This window comes from Oncorhynchus nerka, unplaced genomic scaffold, assembly GCF_034236695.1.
Source record: "Oncorhynchus nerka isolate Pitt River unplaced genomic scaffold, Oner_Uvic_2.0 unplaced_scaffold_1204, whole genome shotgun sequence".
In the NCBI taxonomy this organism is placed as follows: domain Eukaryota; kingdom Metazoa; phylum Chordata; class Actinopteri; order Salmoniformes; family Salmonidae; genus Oncorhynchus; species Oncorhynchus nerka.
The window spans coordinates 1-13,688 of NW_027040127.1; the positions used below are offsets into that span (position 1 = coordinate 1).

Here is a 13,688-nt window from a genome sequence, read left to right on the forward strand (position 1 = left end):
AGTCATCAGAACACTGAGACAACACTAGACTATAGTCATCAGAACACTCACTCCTATAGTCATCAGAACACTGAGACAACACTAGATCCTCCTATAGTCATCAGAACACAGACAACACTGGGTCATCCTATAGTCATCAGAACACTGAGACAACACTGGGTCATCCTATAGTCATTAGAACACTGAGACAACACTGGATCCTCCTATAGTCATCAGAACACTGAGACAACACTAGATCCTCCTATAGTCATCAGAACACTGGGTCATCCTATAGTCATCAGAACACTGAGACAACACTAGATCCTCCTATAGTCATCAGAACACTGGGTCATCCTATAGTCATCAGAACACTGAGACAACACTAGATCCTCCTATAGTCATCAGAACACTAGATCATCCTATAGTCATCAGAACACTGAGACAACACTAGATCCTCCTATAGTCATCAGAACACTGAGACAACACTGGATCCTCCTATAGTCATCAGAACACTGAGACAACACTAGATCCTCCTATAGTCATCAGAACACTGGGTCATCAGAACACTGAGACAACACTGGATCATCCTATAGTCATCAGAACACTGAGACAACACTGGATCATCCTATAGTTATCAGAACACAACACTAGGTCATCCCTATAGTCATCAGAACACTAAGAGGGTTTGCCTATGTCATCAGAACACTGAGACATCTAGCCCATAGTCCACCTTGTTATCCTCTTGTCTCAGAACACTGAGACAAATGGCACCCTATTCCCTATTTAGTGGGATACTTCTCATCAGGTCATCAGGGCTCTGGGTCAAGCAGGGCACTGAGAAAGGGACTGGATGCCATTTTGTCATCAGAACAGATTTGATCAAGGATTAGAAGGTCATGAATGGGTAGGGTTGTTTCTGAACTGAGACCACGATCACACCTGAGCAGAAGATCAATGCTACCTCACCTATAGTCATCAGAACAAACCCAGAGGACAGTCCACAAGACCTCTTCCCATGACTTGTGAGTTGGATTGACACAGACAAGTAATTTAGAGTTTCTCCAAATAAAAGTCACCAGGGGATGAAACCAGTCCAGTTGAAGGCACTAGAACAGGAGATATGTGTTCTAATGTATATCAACCTGGACACATTCCCAAATAGCACCTATTCCTGAATAGTGCACTACTTTTAACAAGAGCCCCAGTCAAAAGTAGCAGAACTTCAATAGGCAATAGGGTGCCATAGAAACCCAGAGGTCAAAAAGTAGACACTGTTCGGGAATGAGGGTGCAGTTTGGATTGACATGCCCATTGTTAGACATTGTCTATATGGTGTCCAACAGTTATACTGTATGTTACTGAATCAACACAAAGCACCAGTAGATTCCCTTCCTCCTTCCCAGGAGATGGTGGGATCTTCTCTGGAGGGAACTGACTTGGACAGAGGAGAGGAATGTCCAACACAAAGCACCAGTAGATTCCATTCCTCCTTCCCAGGAGATGGTGGGATCTTCTCTGGAGGGAACCGACTTGGACAGAGGAGAGGATTGTCCAACAGAAAGCACCAGTAGATTCCCTTCCTTCCCAGGAGATTGATCCTCTGGAAACAACGACTTGGACTATGGACACTGAATCCCAACACAATTCCCTATATTCCCTTAACTCCTTCCCAGGAGATGGTAGGATCTTTCTGGAGGAATGACTTGTGACAGAGGAAAATGTGGTCAAAAGTACCAGTAGACTTCCATAGGGTCCTTCCCAGGAGATGTTGGGATGTTCTCTGGAGTCCAACCGTTGGACTGTATGTTAATGTCAACACAAAGCACCAGTAGATTCCCTTCCTCCTTCCCAGGAGATGGTGGGATCTTCTCTGGAGGAACTGACTTGGACAGAGGAGAGGAATGTCAACACAAAGCACCAGTAGATTCCCTTCCTCCTTCCCAGGAGATGTTGGGATCTTCTCTGGAGGGAACCGACTTGGACAGAGGAGAGGATTGTCCAACAGAAACGAGCAGCACGTCTGCAGTAGCCTAAAACAACAGTCCTATATTACTGAATCAACACAGAGCATCAGGATATTCCCTTACTCTAAACGTCCTAAGTGATTATGGAAAATCCTTTCACGAGTTGATGAACGAACATAAAAATGTGCCCTCGCAAAATAGTTGTAACTACTATCACCCCTTAAGAGTCTTATGTTAAATAAACGTTGCACAGAATAATGACACAAATCATATTCAATTTCCATTCATGTTTATTTCCATTCAAAGGACCAGATGACCTTTTCTCAGTCGCTCAATAACAATAAGCAGTTATTTCACTAAACTGTCTGTCGATGAAACAGGACTTGACTTTATACATAGGACACTATACAACCTTTCATCAGAGGAAAGTATAATATGATCTAGGAAGCGCCGGGGGCCAGTTTACAGCTCAGCGATGGGCTTGTGAGGCCAGTACGGGTGCTTCTCCTTGTCCAGCTTGGTCTCAGGGAACGTGTCGTTCAGATCGTCGATGGTCATCTGGTCGAAGGGAATCATGTTCTGGAACTTCTCCAGCTGGAAGAGAGGAAGGTGGATCAACAGAGAGAAGAGAACTACATGTCTCTATATAGTGGAAGGTGGATCAACAGAGAGAAGAGAACTACATGTCTCTATATAGTGGAAGAGAGGAAGGTGGATCAACAGAGAGAACTACATGTCTCTATATAGTGGAAGAGAGGAAGGTGGATCAACAGAGAGAAGAGAACTACATGTCTCTAAATAGTGGATCAACAGAGAGAACTACATGTCTCTAAATAGTGGAAGACAGGAAGGTGGATCAACAGAGAGAACTACATGTCTCTAAATAGTGGAAGACAGGAAGGTGGATCAACAGAGAGAACTACATGTCTCTAAATAGTGGAAGACAGGAAGGTGGATCAACAGAGAGAACTACATGTCTCTAAATAGTGGAAGACAGGAAGGTGGATCAACAGAGAGAACTACATGTCTCTAAATAGTGGAAGACAGGAAGGTGGATCAACAGAGAGAACTACATGTCTCTAAATAGTGGAAGACAGGAAGGTGGATCAACAGAGAGAACTACAATACCAATCAACAGTTTGGACACACCTACTCCTAACAGGGTTTTTCTTTATTTTTTACTATATTCCACATTGTAGAATAACAGTGAAGACATTAAAACTATGAAATAACACATATGGAATCATGAAGTAACCAAAATAGTGTTAAAGGAAAATGTATTTTTACAATGTAGAAAACAGTAAAAATAAAGAAAAACCCTTGAATCAGTAGGTATGTCCAGACTTTTGACTGGTACTGTACATGACTCTAAATAGTGGAGTTTCTCAGGGGGTCTACTGCTGACTGTGTACTAAAATCCTAAAATATAAAGAGACATTCTAGGGAAATCCGGGTGTAGGGGAGTGTGTGTGTGGTTTGGAGTGGCATGTGTGTAACCCACCTCCTTCTCATACTGGCCAATACGAGCTTTGGAAGCCTCCACGTAGGCAACAGCAGCTTTGTTCTGAAACAAAGAAGAAATATAACCAATAATAATGGAGGCGGCATCAAGAGCAGTGAGTGCTTTGCATAATGAGGTGTTGCCTCTTTGAAATGGAACTGAGCTCATTCATCACCTCTTCCTCCAGGACAGGAACAATACAACATAATTAGCTAGCTACTATAATATTAATACAGGAATGAGGTGGAGCACAGTGAAGAGTCATTCTGAATCACTACAGCAGAGCAGTGAAGCAGTCATTCTGAATCACTACAGCAGAGCAGTGAAGAGTCATTCTGAATCACTACAGCGGAGCAGTGAAGTCATTCTGAATCACTACAGCGGAGCAGGAAAGTCATTCTGAATCACTACAGCGGAGCAGTGAGTCATTCTGAATCACTACAGCAGAGCAGTGAAGAGTCATTCTGAATCACTACAGCGGAGCAGTGACGAGTCATTCTGAATCACTACAGCAGAGCAGTGAAGAGTCATTCTGAATCACTACAGCGGAGCAGTGACGAGTCATTCTGAATCACTACAGCGGAGCAGTGAAGAGTCATTCTGAATCACTACAGCAGAGCAGTGAAGAGTCATTCTGAATCACTACAGCAGAGCAGTGAAGAGTCATTCTGAATCACTACAGCAGAGCAGTGAAGAGTCATTCTGAATCACTACAGCAGAGCAGTGAAGAGTCATTCTGAATCACTACAGCAGAGGTGAAAAGTCATTCTGGCAGTGAAGAGTCATTCTGAATCACTACCAGAGCAGTGAAGAGTCATTCTGAATCACTACAGCAGAGCAGTCAGCAGTGGAGTGGCGTGACTAGTAACAGGAATTCAAACCCCGAGCTGTACAAATCTGTCGTTCTGCCCCTGAACAGGCAGTTAACACTGTTCCTAGGCCATCATTGAAGAATTTGTTCTTCACTTCTGGTTAAAGAGGTAAAATAAAAAATAAATAAAAAAACAGCAGAGCAGTGAAGAGTCATTCTGAATCACTACAGCAGAGCAGTGAAAAGTAATTCTGCACATAACTGTTACAACCCCGAGCTACTACTCACTGCCTCGGCCTCCTGTGTGTTGATGGCGGCTGTGGCTGTGTCCTTGGGCTCAGGGATGGTCAGGGCTGAGAACTGAGGAGGATAGGAGAGGGGTGAGGTGAGGGAGACAGGAGTGAGATGAGGAGAGGGTGAGGTGAGGTGAGGGGTGAGATGAAGAGAGGGGTGAGATGAAGAGAGGGGTGAGATGAGGACAGGGGTGAGATGAGGACAGGGGTGAGATGAGGACAGGGGTGAGATGAGGACAGGGGTGAGATGAGGACAGGGTGAGATGAGGACAGGGTGAGATGAGGACAGGGGTGAGATGAACAGGGGTGAGATGAGGACAGGGGTGAGATGAGGACAGGGTGAGATGAGGACAGGGGTGAGATGAGGACAGGGGTGAGATCACAGGGGTGAGATGAGGACAGGGTGAGATGAGGACAGAGAAATAGAACAGACCAATATTAACTGTTAAGCACTTTGGGACAAAAGTTGTTGTAAAGGGCTTTATAAATGAGTGTCATCACAATACCACCACCACAATACCACCACCACCAATCACAATACCACCACAACACCACCATACCACATCATACCACCATCACACCACCACAATACCACCACCACCACAATACCACCACCACACCACCACAATCACCATCACAGACAGACTGAACTCTATGGTCCTTTAAAACCTACAGAATCTAAACCACGTTACAGCTTGAATAATAAACAAATGTCACTCTGGCTGACAAATGAGGCAACCACCAGTACCACACAGTGGACAGGATACTACATACCAGATGACTGAACCAGTGTTACAGTCACAGTGGACAGGATACTACATACCAGATGACTGAACCAGTGTTACAGTACCACACAGTGGACACCAGATGACTGAACCAGTGTTACAGTACCACACAGTGGAGGATACTACATACCAGATGACTGAACCAGTGTTACAGTACCACACAGTGGACAGGATAATCACTACAGCAGATGTACCACACAGTGAACCAGATGTGTTACAGTACACACAGTGGACAGGATACTACACCAGATGACTGAACCAGTGTTACAGTACCACACAGTGGACAGGATACTACATACCAGATTGAACCAGTGTTACAGTACCACACAGTGGACAGGAGACACCAGATGACTGAACCAGTGTTACAGTACCACACAGTGAGGATACTACTACCAGATGACTGAACCAGTGTTACAGTACCAACAGTGGACAGGATACTACATACCAGATGACTGAATTAGTGTTACAGTACCACACAGTGGACAGGATACTACATACCAGATGACTGAACCAGTGTTACAGTACCACACAGTGGACAGGATACTACATACCAGATGACAAACCAGTGTTACAGTACCACACAGTGGACAGGATACAACATACCACACACACAGGATTACATACCAGATGACTGAACCAGTGTTACAGTACCACACCAGGATACACCAGATGACTGAACCAGTGTTACAGTACTACAGGATACCAGATGACTGAACCAGTGTTACAGTACCACACAGTGGCATACCAGATGACTGAACCAGTGTTACAGTACCACACAGTGGACAGGGATGACTGAACCAGTGTTACAGTACCACACAGTGGACAGGATACTACATACCAGATGACTGAACCAGTGTTACAGTACCACACAGTGGACAGGATACTACATACCAGATGACTGAACCAGTGTTACAGTACCACACAGTGGACAGGATACTACATACCAGATGACTGAACCAGTGTTACAGTACCACACAGTGGACAGGATACTACATACCAGATGACTGAACCAGTGTTACAGTACCACACAGTGGACAGGATACTACATACCAGATGATGACAGTGTTGAACAGTGGACAGTGTTGAACCACAGTACCACACAGTGGACAGGATACTACATACCAGATGACTGAACCAGTGTTACAGTACCACACAGTGGACAGGATACTACATACCAGATGACTGAACCAGTGTTACCAGATGACTGAACCAGTGTTACAGTACCACACAGTGGACAGGATACTACATACCAGATGACTGAACCAGTGTTTACCACACAGTGGACAGGATACTACACCAGATGACTGAACCAGTGTTACAGTACCACACAGTGGACAGGATACTACATACCAGATGACTGAACCAGTGTTACAGTACCACACAGTGGACAGGATACTACATACCAGATGACTGAACCAGTACCACACAGTGGACAGGATACTACATACCAGATGACTGAACCAGTGTTACAGTACCACACAGTGGACAGGATACTACATACCAGATGACTGAACCAGTGTTACAGTACCACACAGTGGACATACTACATACCAGATGACTGAACCAGTGTTACAGTACCACACAGTGGACAGGATACTACATACCAGATGACTGAACCAGTGTTACAGTACCACACCAGGATACTACATACCAGATGACTGAACCAGTGTTACAGTACCACACAGTGGACAGGATACTACATACCACTGAACCCAGTACCACACATGGACAGGATACTACATACCAGATGACTGAACCAGTGTTACAGTACCACACAGTGGACAGGATACTACATACCAGATGACTGAACCAGTACCACACAGTGGACAGGATACTACATACCAGATGACTGAACCAGTGTTACAGTACCACACAGTGGACAGGATACTACATACCAGATGACTGAACCAGTGTTACAGTACCACCACAGTGGACAGGATACTACATACCAGATGACTGAACCAGTGTTACAGTACCACACAGTGGACAGGATACTACATACCAGATGACTGAACCAGTGTTACAGTAACAGTGGACAGGTGATGACTGAACCAGTACCACACAGTGGACAGGATACTACATACCAGATGACTGAACCACAGTACCACACAGTGGACAGGATACTACATACCAGATGACTGAACCAGTGTTACAGTACCACACAGTGGACAGGATACTACATACCAGATGACTGAACCAGTGTTACAGTACCACACAGTGGACAGGATACTACTACCAGATGACTGAACCAGTGTTACAGTACCACACAGTGGACAGGATACTACATACCAGATGACTGAACCAGTGTTACAGTACCACACAGTGGACAGGATACTACTACCAGATGACTGAACCAGTGTTTACCACACAGTACAGGATACTACACAGATGACTGAACCAGTGTTACAGTACAGTGGACAGGATACTACATACCAGATGACTGAACCAGTGTTACAGTACCACACAGTGGACAGGATACTACATACCAGATGACTGAACCAGTGTTACAGTACCACACAGTGGACAGGATACTACATACCAGATGACTGAACCAGTGTTACAGTACCACACAGTGGACAGGATACTACATACCAGATGACTGAACCAGTGTTACAGTACCACACAGTGGACAGGATACTACATACCAGATGACTGAACCAGTGTTACAGTACCACACAGTGGACAGGATACTACATACCAGATGACTGAACCAGTGTTACAGTACCACACAGTGGACAGGATACTACATACCAGATGACTGAACCAGTGTTACAGTACCACACAGTGGACAGGATACTACATACCAGATGACTGAACCAGTGTTACAGTACCACACAGTGGACAGGATACTACATACCAGATGACTGAACCAGTGTTACAGTACCACACAGTGGACAGGATACTACATACCAGATGACTGAACCAGTGTTACAGTACCACACAGTGGACAGGATACTACATACCAGATGACTGAACCAGTGTTACAGTACCACACAGTGGACAGGATACTACATACCAGATGACTGAACCAGTGTTACAGTACCACACAGTGGACAGGATACTACATACCAGATGACTGAACCAGTGTTACAGTACCACACAGTGGACAGGATACTACATACCAGATGACTGAACCAGTGTTACAGTACCACACAGTGGACAGGATACTACATACCAGATGACTGAACCAGTGTTACAGTACCACACAGTGGACAGGATACTACATACCAGATGACTGAACCAGTGTTACAGTACCACACAGTGGACAGGATACTACATACCAGATGACTGAACCAGTGTTACAGTACCACACAGTGGACAGGATACTACATACCAGATGACTGAACCAGTGTTACAGTACCACACAGTGGACAGGATACTACATACCAGATGACTGAACCAGTGTTACAGTACCACACAGTGGACAGGATACTACATACCAGATGACTGAACCAGTGTTACAGTACCACACAGTGGACAGGATACTACATACCAGATGACTGAACCAGTGTTACAGTACCACACCACACAGATGGAACAGGATACTACATACCAGATGACTGAACCAGTGTTACAGTACCACACAGTGGACAGGATACTACATACCAGATGACTGAACCAGTGTTACAGTACCACACAGTGGACAGGATACTACATACCAGATGACTGAACCAGTGTTACAGTACCACACAGTGGACAGGATACTACATACCAGATGACTGAACCAGTGTTACAGTACCACACAGTGGACAGGATACTACATACCAGATGACTGAACCAGTGTTACAGTACCACACAGTGGACAGGATACTACATACCAGATGACTGAACCAGTGTTACAGTACCACACAGTGGACAGGATACTACATACCAGATGACTGAACCAGTGTTACAGTACCACACAGTGGACAGGATACTACATACCAGATGACTGAACCAGTGTTACAGTACCACACAGTGGACAGGATACTACATACCAGATGACTGAACCAGTGTTACAGTACCACACAGTGGACAGGATACTACATACCAGATGACTGAACCAGTGTTACAGTACCACACCAGGATACTACATACCAGATGACTGAACCAGTGTTACAGTACCACACAGTGGACAGGATACTACATACCAGATGACTGAACCAGTGTTACAGTACCACACAGTGGACAGGATACTACATACCAGATGACTGAACCAGTGTTACAGTACCACACAGTGGACAGGATACTACATACCAGATGACTGAACCAGTGTTACAGTACCACACAGTGGACAGGATACTACATACCAGATGACTGAACCAGTGTTACAGTACCACACAGTGGACAGGATACTACATACCAGATGACTGAACCAGTGTTACAGTACCACACAGTGGACAGGATACTACATACCAGATGACTGAACCAGTGTTACAGTACCACACAGTGGACAGGATACTACATACCAGATGACTGAACCAGTGTTACAGTACCACACAGTGGACAGGATACTACATACCAGATGACTGAACCAGTGTTACAGTACCACACAGTGGACAGGATACTACATACCAGATGACTGAACCAGTGTTACAGTACCACACAGTGGACAGGATACTACATACCAGATGACTGAACCAGTGTTACAGTACCACACAGTGGACAGGATACTACATACCAGATGACTGAACCAGTGTTACAGTACCACACAGTGGACAGGATACTACATACCAGATGACTGAACCAGTGTTACAGTGGACAGGATACTACACCAGTGACTGAACCAGTGTTACAGATACTACATACCAGATGACTGAACCAGTGTTACAGTACCACACAGTGGACAGGATACTACATACCAGATGACTGAACCAGTGTTACAGTACCACACAGTGGACAGGATACTACATACCAGATGACTGAACCAGTGTTACAGTACAGTGGACAGGATACTACATACCAGATGACTGAACCAGTGTTACAGTACCACACAGTGGACAGGATACTACATACCAGATGACTGAACCAGTGTTACAGTACCACACAGTGGACAGGATACTACATACCAGATGACTGAACCAGTGTTACAGTACCACACAGTGGACAGGATACTACATACCAGATGACTGAACCAGTGTTACAGTACCACACAGTGGACAGGATACTACATACCAGATGACTGAACCAGTGTTACAGTACCACACAGTGGACAGGATACTACATACCAGATGACTGAACCAGTGTTACAGTACCACACAGTGGACAGGATACTACATACCAGATGACTGAACCAGTGTTACAGTACCACACAGTGGACAGGATACTACATACCAGATGACTGAACCAGTGTTACAGTACCACACAGTGGACAGGATACTACATACCAGATGACTGAACCAGTGTTACAGTACCACACAGTGGACAGGATACTACATACCAGATGACTGAACCAGTGTTACAGTACCACACAGTGGACAGGATACTACATACCAGATGACTGAACCAGTGTTACAGTACCACACAGTGGACAGGATACTACATACCAGATGACTGAACCAGTGTTACAGTACCACACAGTGGACAGGATACTACATACCAGATGACTGAACCAGTGTTACAGTACCACACAGTGGACAGGATACTACATACCAGATGACTGAACCAGTGTTACAGTACCACACAGTGGACAGGATACTACATACCAGATGACTGAACCAGTGTTACAGTACCACACAGTGGACAGGATACTACACACCAGACTAATATGCTGAACATAAATATAATCGCAACATGCTGGTCCTATGTTTCATGAGCTGAAATAAAAGATCACCTAACATTTTCTATAGGCAAAATGTTTTCTACATTCCTGTTACTGATCAATTCTTCTTGGCCAAGATATTTAATCCACCTGACAGGTGTGGCATATCAAAAAGCTGATTGAACAGCATGATGATTACACAGTTGCACCTTGTACTGGGGACAATAAAAGGCCACTCTAAAATGTGCAGTTGTCACACAATGCCACAGATGTCTCTAGTTTTGAGGGAGCGTGCAATTGACATGCTGGCTGCAGGAATGTCCACCATTGTTGCCAGATAATTAAATTGTCATTTCTATACCATAGAGCCTACAGCATTTTTTTTGGGGCAGTACATCCAACCGGCCTCACAAACACAGACCATGTGTAACCACGGCAGCCCAGGACGTCCACATCAGGCTTCTTCCCCTGCGGGAATGTCTGAGACCTGCCAACCAGACAGCTGATGAAACCAAGCAGCATTTCTGTCTAGAATAAAGCTGGGTCTTGCCCCCCAGTGGGAATGCCTATGCCCTCAGGCCCACCCATGGCTGCGCCCCTGGCCAGTCATGTGAAATCCATAGATTAGGGGCTAATTCATTCATTTTAATTGACTGACTTCCTTATATGAACTGTAAATTCATTAACATTTTGCATGGAACGTTTAGATTTTTGTTCAGTGTAGTTAAGTGTGTAACATTATTGTTCCCCAGGTAGAGCTCATATGAAACTCATCACAGGCCTTAGGATCTCACCTTGGATTCAAACTCAGCCACCATGCCGGCTCTGGCCACGTTGGTCTTATAGAAGCTCCAGTCGATGGTAACAGGCTTCTCTGGCAGAGAGGACAGCCTGTAGACAGAGCCATCAACAACAGCTCATTGATGTCACTTATAAAACAATCATTGTGGGAAAGAGATTGTGGAGATTTCCATTTACAGTAGCATGCATGTACGAGACACACTCAATTTGCAGCAACCTGTGTGTCTTGGTTGACAATACTTTGTAATTCAACTCCAACTACACGCGCTTCACATAGGCATATAAAACACTAGATGGAAGAACCCTAAAAATGTTTTACTCATTTTTCCATTGACATCAATGCAAGTGAAAGTTTTACCTCTATTGGCTGGCTCTGAAGTGCTAGTCATGAACTAGGCCAAAATGTTAACTCTGGGTAGGCTACGTACTTGGCACCGATGGCGTCTGAGCGCGTCTTGAGGTTGTTAAACATGGCCCTCTGGTTGGGGGGAACCCTCTCAGCAAAGGCCAACCAGTCAATGGCTTTCAATGCTGCACGTTTCCCAGCCATCTTTCTGTCTGTGTCTGGCAAAGACTGGAAAAGGGGTAAATTAAAGTCCTTCAATAGAGCTGTTAAAACCCACAAGAGATACAGATCATAACATGAAAGAAGAAAACCGTTAGACACTTGAGGGGATGGATTGTACATTTATGTCCTACTGCACGCCAATGCATGACATGTCATGACCACACCGATCAGGCAGGTTGCGGTCACACACAGGTGACAATTTGAAGTGCACTGAGATTAGAAACTAGCTAGCCTGACTCTTCAACAACACGGTCATGTAGTGGCTACTGTTAGAGATGTAGCTATTATCTAACTGATCTGGCTAACTGATCTGAGTCCTAACCAACACAAGTTCTGACAGCGCCAAACTCATGTTTGCTGACAGATCTTAAGCTGGTTAACGTTTTAGCTAAATTAGCTCTCAAGCTACTAAACTAAGCTAACTAACAAAGTCGTTAGCTTTGCCTAGCTACTACAATCCAACAATGTAGCTAAGTGGATATTTTATACTTAACCATATCATCTTATATAGTTATATTTTAGACATACAAAATCATATTTTTACGTTCAAAGAGCAAGAGTCCGCTGAAGGTCTAGCAGTTAGCTAGTTAGTTGCTGAGCCAACACTACAAGGTCAGAGCCCAGCTGCGGTGGATATCAACCAATCGTCCACCAAACAGAGTTCAAGTTGTTTTTAAATATCAAACTTTATCATCTGTCCCCATAGAATATACGTTGCAAACATTAAAATATCGACGTTTAGATGCCATTTGAAGATAGATCATACCGTACAGTGGACAAGTTGTTCCAAATGTGAAGATGGTTCACCGGACACGGAAGTGACAGAAATAATCTCGACGAGAAACTACACCGTGGATTTGGGTTGCTGCCGCCTGCTGGCGTATTGCACTCATTACATAGCAGATTGATCAGAACATATACATATATATATGACTATGATATATATATATGACTAAGCAAATACAACTCTACTTCTGTCAGAAAGTGGTGACAGGTACAATCTTAGAGATGGAAACACTTTTTCAAAAATGATCTTTAAAAATATATATATAAATAAATAAAATATATATATATATTTATATATATTTTTTAAAGATCATTTTTGAAATAGTGTTTCCATCTCTAAGATTGTACCTGTCACCACTTTCTGACAGAAGTATGACAGTTAGCCTATGTGGAAGAGGCAGAGTTGTATTTGCTTAGTCAAGATTTACCCTATTGGCCTGCTGCGTAGGGAGTTTGCTTT

General features: G+C 44.2%; 1 protein-coding gene across 3 annotated transcripts; it reads right to left on the minus strand.

Moving 5' to 3' along the window:
* Nucleotides 1-2,215: 2,215 nt before the first annotated feature.
* Nucleotides 2,216-13,314, minus strand: atp5pd (ATP synthase peripheral stalk subunit d). 3 transcript variants are annotated; one of them, XM_065015935.1, is made up of 6 exons: nt 13,209-13,314; nt 12,303-12,448; nt 11,868-11,964; nt 4,544-4,615; nt 3,445-3,507; nt 2,216-2,537 (listed from the first exon to the last, which is right to left on the minus strand). In XM_065015935.1, exons 2-6 carry the CDS (start codon nt 12,422-12,424, stop codon nt 2,406-2,408), a joined length of 486 nt encoding a protein of 161 aa, XP_064872007.1. In that variant the 5' UTR covers nt 12,425-12,448; nt 13,209-13,314; the 3' UTR covers nt 2,216-2,405. The 3 variants fall into 3 exon arrangements, with proteins under 3 accessions (XP_064872007.1, XP_064872008.1, XP_064872009.1); XM_065015936.1 differs by having other exon boundaries at nt 13,214-13,306; XM_065015937.1 differs by lacking the exon at nt 13,209-13,314 and adding an exon at nt 12,987-13,169.
* Nucleotides 13,315-13,688: the final 374 nt, after the last annotated feature.